We start from the raw sequence: 10,890 nt of genomic DNA, 5'->3' as shown, positions 1-10,890 counted from the left end.
CTATTTCTATTAAATAAATAATTAACAAGTGGATTGAAGTGAAGTGAAGTTTAATTAATAATGCCGCGACCAAGATGATCGAATCTTTCCCGACAAACCCGTAATTGAAGTGAAGTGAAGTTTAATTCTTGATCGAAGATATGTGTTACCTCATGTGCGGTAATGTATTAATCAGGTTAGGAATGCCAGCGCCAAATCGTGAAATGAATACGCATTTAATCGAGAATTGGAACGGGAACGTGAATATGATCACCAGGAATTAGATTTAGTAGTTCAAAGGAATGTACCCCTGTTGAATTACCAACAAAAGGAAGTTTATGATACTTTAATGAAGGCAATCGCTGATGAAAATGGTGGTTTATATTTCCTAGATGCCCCTGGTGGAACTGGCAAGACATTCCTTATGTCATTAGTTTTAGCAACTGTTCGGGCGAGATCCAACATAGCGGTTGCAGTTGCTTCTTCTGGAATAGCAGCCACATTGTTAGAAGGATGCCGTACGGCTCATTCAGCATTCAAATTACCGTTTAATCTTCAAACTATTGAAGAACCAACGTGTAATATCGCAAAACACTCAGCAATGGCCAAAGTTTTAGCGGCATCGAAAATCATCATCTGGGACGAATGCACAATGGCGCATAAACGTGCATTAGAAGCACTTAACCGAACATTAAAAGATTTACGCAATGACTCGAGATGTTTTGGAGGAGCAATGATTTTACTGTCTGGCGATTTCCGCCAAATACTGCCAGTAATTCCAAGATCTACGGCTGCCGATGAAATAAACGCTTGCCTCAAATCGTCAAATCTATGGCGCTATGTGAAGAAACTGCAGCTGACAACAAACATGAGAGTTACATTGCTTAATCATTCGTATGGTGGCCAAAAACACAACAAACAACAGCTAACGCCAAGCTTCAAAAAGTGCAGCGGCTAGCTTGTCTGGGAATCACAGGGACAATGTCAACATGTCCCACTGCAGCTCTAGAGGCGATGCTGAACCTTCCTCCCTTGCAGTTCTGCATAAGGAGGGAGGCAGTAACTACCGCCTTAAAACTGCGACAGACACAAATAATGAAACCTGGAGATCTATTTGGCCACCTGAAAATCTTAGAAGAAATTCCATTGGATTCTAAGGACATGCCGACAGATGTTATGCCAGTCAAATTCGACTTTGAAACACCCTTTGAAGTGGTCATAAAAAACCACCAAATGGGTGAAGAAATTGAACCAAAAGTGGAAGAAGGTTCACTCGTATGGTATACGGATGGATCTAAGATAGATGAAAGGGCAGGAGTGGGAGTTACTGGGCCCAATTTCAGGCTATCTAAATCTCTTGGAAACGCCCCAACTATCTTCCAGGCAGAAATACATGCTATAGACATAAGTGCCCAAGAATGTCTCAACCGAGACACCCGTAGGGCAAGAGTCCTTATTTTATCAGACAGCCAAGCCGCCTTAAAGGCTCTAAAGTCATTTACATGTGAGTCGAAGTTGGTTTGGGACTGTAAACAATCTCTCAAGAAGCTGGCGGAACGCAACAATGTAACTGTGATGTGGGTGCCAGGTCACAAGGGAATTGCAGGAAATGAGGAAGCTGACAGCCTCGCAAAAGAAGGAGCTAATACCCCATTCCAGGGTCCGGAACCCTTCTGTGGACTATCGAAAAGCCACATCAGAGAGGAACTCCGTACCTGGGAACTCAATCAACTAAGATCATATTGGTCTAACACACCAGGACAAAGGCAAGCAAAAAGGCTCATAAAAGTGTCGCCTACTGCAACAAACCGCCTTCTCGAAATGAGTAAAAAAGATATCAAAATGGTCACTGGCCTTCTCACTGGTCACTGCCCTCTGAGATATCATCTCAAGAAGATGGGCAAATCAGATAGTGAGAACTGTCGTTTCTGTCACAATGAAAAAGAAACGGCAGAACATATACTATGCAACTGCGTAGCACTGTTTGTAACAGTCGTTACTTTTATTACAATTTATATTAAAATAATAAACAATTTATAGTAAATAATTTCAGAGATGTAGTATGGGTTGCCTAACTTGAAGTGTTCATTTGCCCATTAAGTGTGTATTTTTAACAATTTAAGTTGTCACTCTGATCTAATTTGGTACCATTGCGGACAAGAGAAATGACAGGAGACTAGGGGAAGTGGAAAAATGGCTCTTCTTGGTTAATTAACTGTGAATTAAAATTCACTTTTGATCGGGAGTTTGAAGTGGTACACACAGGTGGCAGTTAGCGAAAGAAAATCCAATTATTGCATAGAATTTCCTTCACTTCAAGAAGTTAAATATTCTAAGTATAACCGTAATCAATTTAATTGACGGTGTTTTCGCAAACTCGGGAAGTTGAAGTGAGATTTCTAGCACGGAATTAAGTAGCTATCTGGTAAATAATAATTTTTTTTATATTATAAACATTAGAGTATTTTATCTATATCCTATTATTCAGATTCATTATTTCATATTTTAATATAGTATTTTGTCCAAGGCCATTATATTTTTACTCTATGTGAAGCAAGGTCACGCTACATCCGATTGGATGGGTTTTTTTATCTACCATAATTATCTTTTTGCTCCGGTTTCTTATGCTGAAAGAAACTTTCCTCACTTCTTCTTTGATTTCTTTTTATCAATATTGAGATTAGAAGTAACGGGGAATTGTTTTCAGCCACCTACCATGGAATTATAAATTTCCCTCAGAACATCCGAGGGAGAGTACCACTTCAACTCTATTAGAATCAGGGTCATTTGGGACAAGCCAGGGAGTATTGTCTACGCCACCCTCATTTTTTCTCCAGCCTGCACCTAGAGGTAGGGCAGGACAGTCATCATCGGAACTGAGCCAATTAGCACCAGCTCCGTGCTAATTTCGGACCTCAAGGAGGACTTCGCTGGGACACCGAAACCATTCGGGAGTATCCTTCCAGACAGCTGTAGGAGGACAGTTGGTTTTTGATTCAGAACTATATATATATATATATATATATATATATATATATATATATATATATCTTGTTTCACCAGTTCTAGTTTTTTTTTATAACATATATATATATTAATTAATATAACTCCCCTTGGTGTAAGGTATCGGTAAGTTTGAGCTCAAATTCTACCCAGAGATTATCTTCCATTGTTTTTTTGTATTAACCATTTATTTCATTATTAACTTTAATTATTTTATTATTTGTTTATTTAACTAATTTTTTATATTTCATCTTGCGTTATTAACTCCGGTTATTATCCCTTCAGGATAATATACCGTTTCAATTGTTTAACTTGGCTTGTTCCCATTTATATATATTATTTTGGTTGTATGTGCATTTAGAGTTCTTTAACAATATTGTTGGTCATATTGTAGGTTAGTATGATATAGTTACTTGGCTATACGTTCTTCCAACGTTAGCATTATTTTTCTAAGGTTGTTTTTAACCTAGATGTAGGTTGTACACTCTATATCAGAGTTATTCTGTGTAGTTTTCAACTTTTTATTATAGTTGTTTTCAACATTCTTTTTTTTAAAATATTATATTGTGAAATTTTCATATACTTTTTGGTAACTTAGAGATTGTCAAAATCTAAGAAGTTATATTTAATAAACTTGAATTTGTTTTGCATATAATTTTTTATTAATATTTCCTTACCTTTTTACATTTACAGCATTTTTGGTTTATTACATCAACTTTAATTAATATTAGCAGTATACGATACCTGGAAGAGTGACCGTTACTCTTTTTAGAGTAGTATCCCTCTTCTGGCGCCCTCAATTTGTTTTCTTTGTTAATTTTCATTATATCTATTCATTTTTCTTATCTTCTTTTCTATCCATCATACATATTTTCCTGATTTACTGTCTTTAAAAGGCATGCAAATTGGCCGTATCCATCCTTGAGTTTCTAGTGGTCATTCTCTTGCCTACATTGCTAGCCTAGCCACATTCCGTTCAATATTTTTTACTTCTTTACTTAATTGTTATCTATTTTACTTCTATCAATTTTATCCCATAGATATAGACCACTCTTCTTATACCTCTCTCCTCCTACACACCCCAGTATTTTGTTACATCGGCGTCCCAACGCGGTGCCTTTTCCAAGTTTTTGGTTTTAAGACAGTAGCTTTTAGCTGATTTTTTTTTTTTTACTTGAGTTTTTGTATTTTTGCTTTTTCTTTTTTACTCATATTATTGCTGATTTATTCTATATTTAAATTTTTTATTAATACTAAACAGGTATACTTATACTGCTGTATTGATTTATTAGTTTTATTTATTAGATTTATTAGTTATTAATATTTTGAGACCTCAGTGATAGGTTATAGTAGTACAACTTACATTCTAGGTTGAATTTTGTATTTTTATTGAGAACTTATATTTACTTACTTACCTACACATACTTATATCGTATATTATATAAACTTTTATTCCTACAGCCAACAGTACTATACTTATAGGTACTATTAATTGTTGCATATATATTAATATTTGGTTTAGAATAGTTATAATTTACATATAACTAGAAATTATTTTGAGTATTTTAGTAAGATAACTAAGGTATTTATTTGATTATATATATATTATTTTTGCTGGCTATTTTGATCTTGGTGGTGTGTTGCTAATAACTTGGCCACATTTTTTTTCACAAATCAGTCCCGAAATTAACTACTAATCATGAAACGTTGAATCCGCCTGCTTTAAGTGATCACAGATGGTCAACTACCAATTCTTCTTTACCCAGTAGCGTTAAACACAATTCTAATGATTACAGTAGTGAAATAGTTCCATTATCAGTATCAACTTTTAGGTTTGTTGATGATGATGATATGTCTATGGTTGTACCATATAATATTTATAACCAATCAAATACTTTAGATTTGCGATTCTTTGTTGGCGATAGAGTTTTAAAGAGAAACTTTGTAAAATCAAGTAAAGGTGATGCTATTTCGGCAAAATTTTGCCAGAAATACATTCCGTGTACGGTTGTAAGGGTAATATCTCCTTTGGTATATGAATTAAGGGACAATTCGTCCAACAAACGAATTGGTCAATTTCATGTAAAGGATTTACTGCCTGATAACACCATCGACGAGGTTAGTTCTTCATCCTCAGAAGAAGACTAACTTAACACTTTCGTTTAAGCTAATCTCTTTCTCTGTTTGTCTTTAGCTTATTTTGATTATATTTTGCATTTTAGTCTAAGATTTTCTTAATCACCAGATAACGTAGGTACACCGCTATTTTTTGTATCTTTTGGCATTGGTTAATGACTTCTATAACTTATTAGATAATTAGTATGTATGACTTATCCATTTTTTTTTGTATTATAAATGATGCACTTTATAATGAATTAATATTCTTAGGTACTAATCTTCCCAGGAGAATTACTCCTTTTAACCTCATATGACACGAGGGTTGTTTAGTATATATTTACATATTTAGATTTATACTTATTGTTAATCCTATTACTGATAAGGAACTATGGAACTATGTTGTTACACTACTGGATCATATATTGTGTGTTATATTTTTGATATTTGATTCCTTAGTATTTGTTTTGATATATTTGTTCAATATTTGCCAATTTGGAAAGATGTTGTGATTTTTTTTTATCTTTGGTCTGCTTTATTTTCACTTGTCACGAAAATCTTAAATACTCTACAATAATTTATGTCCTGATTCCATATACAGGATGGTTCTGGAATTAGTTTGGAATTTTGAAGTAGGTAAGGATGACCGGTGTCCTTCTTATTTCTTCTTACTTATTCTTCTGAATTTTCTGTCAATGAATCTGTCAATACTCAGCTTTAGTGAATACGTGGGTTCGAGATTGTTGCTCAGCAACTGATCACTGCTGCTCAATTAGGTTCGTACTATATGTGTTTATTGCAGAGTAGGCAGATGTTTATGCCTCATAATATTTCTGGTCAGGAAATGCTCGCGACATGTCCTAACCATTCTTGTGTTATTGTCCAAATATTCCAGTTACCTTTTCACAACTTGATAGGGAAGTTTAATTAGTTCATATTAGTTATCTTACTTCAGGTTATGTTTTTCTTTAACTATCCCTACACATGTCAAGTTAGTCATTTTCATTATTTAAGAGTTTAGACAAATGAGTTGTCCTCTTAGTGTAATCCCACTTCTTTCCTTAGGCATAAATTGCTGTTTAGATTTAGGACTATTCCCGGATAATTCCATGCTGCGAGAACTTGTTATAAATCTACAGTTTTGTTCAAAATTGGTTGCTTGTTCTCGACATATATTTTTTTTCTTTCGTTAGTAATGGTATTATAGGAAAAGTCCACCACTTATATTTTCTTAGGATTTCTATTGGGATTTTATCGGTGTCTGGTTATTCTCATACATCTGTTGTAGCCCCATGCTATAGTTAGCGAATACCAGCACCCTCAAAATTTATTTAGCCTCTGAATTCCTTTAGTCCATTTTAGACTTTAGACTTTAGGTATTTATCTTTATCTTTGGTTTAGTTCAGTTACATATTACATTACTTAGTCTGAATAAGTGTGACAATGCTGCTTCACACTTTAGGAAATTTTGCTTTATTGTAATTACTTAGTTGGCATTGGCTCATATTACCGGATGAGGGTAAGAGCTAATTTAGTTATTAGCATTAGTGAGAATTGGCCCTTTCCTGATCGTTCTTCTTTGGATATGCTCTATTTATAAATCTGGTGTCCATCGATAGTCCGATTTTGGATTCAGTGTCTGATTCCTCACTTATTTGGTTTATTTGGTTATGTAGGTTCGTATCACCAGATGTGGGTGTACGTAGACCTCATTTAGTTTTGAGATTTAGTATTGGTGTGAATAGGTCCATAAATCTTCCTGGTCGTTCTTCTTTGGATATGCTTTTATGAATCTGGTGTCCATTGATAGTCTGACTTTGGATTAAGCGTCCTATTTCACATTTATTTTGGTTATTACGTCTTTGATATACTTTGGTATGTTTACGATTTAGATTACTATTTGTGTTATTTGGTTTGGTGAGAATTGCTCCATAAATCTTCCTGATTGTTCTTCTCTGGATATATTACTATGAATCTGGTGTCCATTGTTAGTTCAATTTTGGATTAAGTGTTCAGTTCTTAACCTATTTAGTTTATGATTTCTTTGATCTTAGTTTAGTATATCTCCGGGTGAGATATTGGTTGAATTGGCTCATACATTTGCCTGGTTGTTCGTCCTTGGATATACTTAGTCTTATAGATCTGATGTCCATGGATAGTTCAATTTTGGATTTAGTGCCCAATTCGACATTGATTTGTCAGCAAGAATTTAGTTGGTATATTTAGTTAATATTTGGCTTTTAAGCATATTGTCGATTGAGATTTTGATTCGACTTCGAGTCATCTGAGTTTGTGGTGTCTGGCGCCATGACCATTCTTTTTTTTCCCGTGATCTTTAGTTCGTGGTTATTTTTTTTGTGTAAACTTACGGATCAACGTGGAATGTTAGGCCAGTACACTTAGTTATTGATACTTTAATTTTAGGAAAAAAAATTTTGATTAAAATTTTTTTTTCCCGACTAGTAGGGGAATGTAACAGTCGTTACTTTTATTACAATTTATATTAAAATAATAAACAATTTATAGTAAATAATTTCAGAGATGTAGTATGGGTTGCCTAACTTGAAGTGTTCATTTGCCCATTAAGTGTGTATTTTTAACAATTTAAGTTGTCACTCTGATCTAATTTGGTACCATTGCGGACAAGAGAAATGACAGGAGACTAGGGGAAGTGGAAAAATGGCTCTTCTTGGTTAATTAACTGTGAATTAAAATTCACTTTTGATCGGGAGTTTGAAGTGGTACACACAGGTGGCAGTTAGCGAAAGAAAATCCAATTATTGCATAGAATTTCCTTCACTTCAAGAAGTTAAATATTCTAAGTATAACCGTAATCAATTTAATTGACGGTGTTTTCGCAAACTCGGGAAGTTGAAGTGAGATTTCTAGCACGGAATTAAGTAGCTATCTGGTAAATAATAATTTTTTTTATATTATAAACATTAGAGTATTTTATCTATATCCTATTATTCAGATTCATTATTTCATATTTTAATATAGTATTTTGTCCAAGGCCATTATATTTTTACTCTATGTGAAGCAAGGTCACGCTACATCCGATTGGATGGGTTTTTTTATCTACCATAATTATCTTTTTGCTCCGGTTTCTTATGCTGAAAGAAACTTTCCTCACTTCTTCTTTGATTTCTTTTTATCAATATTGAGATTAGAAGTAACGGGGAATTGTTTTCAGCCACCTACCATGGAATTATAAATTTCCCTCAGAACATCCGAGGGAGAGTACCACTTCAACTCTATTAGAATCAGGGTCATTTGGGACAAGCCAGGGAGTATTGTCTACTCCACCCTCATTTTTTCTCCAGCCTGCACCTAGAGGTAGGGCAGGACAGTCATCATCGGAACTGAGCCAATTAGCACCAGCTCCGTGCTAATTTCGGACCTCAAGGAGGACTTCGCTGGGACACCGAAACCATTCGGGAGTATCCTTCCAGACAGCTGTAGGAGGACAGTTGGTTTTTGATTCAGAACTATATATATATATATATCTTGTTTCACCAGTTCTAGTTTTTTTTTATAACATATATATATATATATATATTAATTAATATAACTCCCCTTGGTGTAAGGTATCGGTAAGTTTGAGCTCAAATTCTACCCAGAGATTATCTTCCATTGTTTTTTTGTATTAACCATTTATTTCATTATTAACTTTAATTATTTTATTATTTGTTTATTTAACTAATTTTTTATATTTCATCTTGCGTTATTAACTCCGGTTATTATCCCTTCAGGATAATATACCGTTTCAATTGTTTAACTTGGCTTGTTCCCATTTATATATATTATTTTGGTTGTATGTGCATTTAGAGTTGTTTAACAATATTGTTGGTCATATTGTAGGTTAGTAAGATATAGTTACTTGGCTATACGTTCTTCCAACGTTAGCATTATTTTTCTAAGGTTGTTTTTAACCTAGATGTAGGTTGTACACTCTATATCAGAGTTATTCTGTGTAGTTTTCAACTTTTTATTATAGTTGTTTTCAACATTCTTTTTTTAAAAATATTATATTGTGAAATTTTCATATACTTTTTGGTAACTTAGAGATTGTCAAAATCTAAGAAGTTATATTTAATAAACTTGAATTTGTTTTGCATATAATTTTTTATTAATATTTCCTTACCTTTTTACATTTACAGCATTTTTGGTTTATTACATCAACTTTAATTAATATTAGCAGTATACGATACCTGGAAGAGTGACCGTTACTCTTTTTAGAGTAGTATCCCTCTTATGGCGCCCTCAATTTGTTTTCTTTGTTAATTTTCATTATATCTATTCATTTTTCTTATCTTCTTTTCTATCCATCATACATATTTTCCTGATTTACTGTCTTTAAAAGGCATGCAAATTGGCCGTATCCATCCTTGAGTTTCTAGTGGTCATTCTCTTGCCTACATTGCTAGCCTAGCCACATTCCGTTCAATATTTTTTACTTCTTTACTTAATTGTTATCTATTTTACTTCTATCAATTTTATCCCATAGATATAGACCACTCTTCTTATACCTCTCTCCTCCTACACACCCCAGTATTTTGTTACATGTTCTGCAAAAGACTAAAATTCCTAGGAGAGGTCAGTCTGGCGTCCTCTGATATAGGAAACAAGTCACCTAGGAAGCTAATCAACTTCATCAGAAGTATTGGTATTCTAGAGTTTAACTAGATTAAGGTATGCACAAAAGATCTCTATAGGTCGAAGTGCGGTGAGGCCGCATGGCCTTAACGACCTCACATAATCTAATCTAATCTAATCTACATTGATTAATGATACATCTGCTGAAGATTTCTCGGAGCAATTGCTGACTATCGGTAATGGTCAAGTACCTGTCGATGAATCGAGCGGATTAATATCATTTCCAAATAATTTCTGTAATTTTGTCTCATCAAAAGACGAACTTATCAACAATGTATTTCCAAATATTATTTCTAACTACAAAAATAATGAGTGGTTGAGTGAGCGAGCAATTTTAGCGGCTAAGAATAAAGATGTAGATGACCTGAACTACATAATTCAAAATAAGATCATTGGAACAATGCATTCATTCAAATCTATTGACTGCGTCACAAATGAAGATGAAGCCACCAACTATTCAATTGAATTTTTAAACTCTTTGGACGTGCCTGGCTTACCACCGCACAATTTACGTATAAAGGTTGGTTCCGTAGTAATCATGCTTAGAAACATAAACCAACCAAAACTGTGCAACGGTACGCGTTTGTTGGTTAGTAAATTGATGAACAATGTAATTTACGCTACGATAATGATAGGAAAATTCAAAGGTGAGGAAGTTCTCATTCCGAGGATCCCGATGATCCCAACCGATATGCCGTTTGAATTTAAAAGACTTCAATTTCCGATACGTCTTGCATTTGCCATGACCATCAACCAATCACAAGGCCAATCCTTAAAAGTTTGTGGTTTAAATCTAGAACATTCATGTTTTTCCCATGGTCAATTATACGTGGCATGTTCACGGGTCGGAAGACCATCTGCGTTGTTTGTTTTTGCGCCTGATAATAAAACAAAAAATGTCGTGTATCACAAGGTACTTAAGTGAAGAGCAACCTATGTACTAAAATACAGAAATAATAATGAATGATTAATGTAGTTATTTAATTTTTTTTGTATTTTTTCCAATAAAAAAAACACAATCTGCTTATTTATTGCCATTAAGGCGGAACAAAGTTCGCCGGGTCAGCTAGTTGTCTATATAATTTAATTAGTGTCATAAGAATTTCAATTTAAAGATAGTTTATTTAAAATTTACAT

The 10,890-nt window shown here is 33.9% G+C and overlaps 1 protein-coding gene across 1 annotated transcript; it reads left to right on the top strand.

The window, feature by feature from the left end:
- The first annotated feature begins 328 nt into the window (after positions 1-328).
- LOC140433810 (ATP-dependent DNA helicase pif1-like) lies at positions 329-10,678 on the top strand. The gene is made up of 2 exons (XM_072521786.1): positions 329-878; positions 9,903-10,678. Exons 1-2 carry the CDS (start codon positions 329-331, stop codon positions 10,676-10,678), a joined length of 1,326 nt encoding a protein of 441 aa, XP_072377887.1.
- The last annotated feature ends 212 nt before the right edge of the window (positions 10,679-10,890 follow it).

This window comes from Diabrotica undecimpunctata, chromosome 2 (assembly GCF_040954645.1).
Source record: "Diabrotica undecimpunctata isolate CICGRU chromosome 2, icDiaUnde3, whole genome shotgun sequence".
NCBI classification, from domain to species: Eukaryota; Metazoa; Arthropoda; class Insecta; order Coleoptera; family Chrysomelidae; genus Diabrotica; species Diabrotica undecimpunctata.
This window is presented reverse-complemented; position numbering and strand designations above follow the sequence as displayed.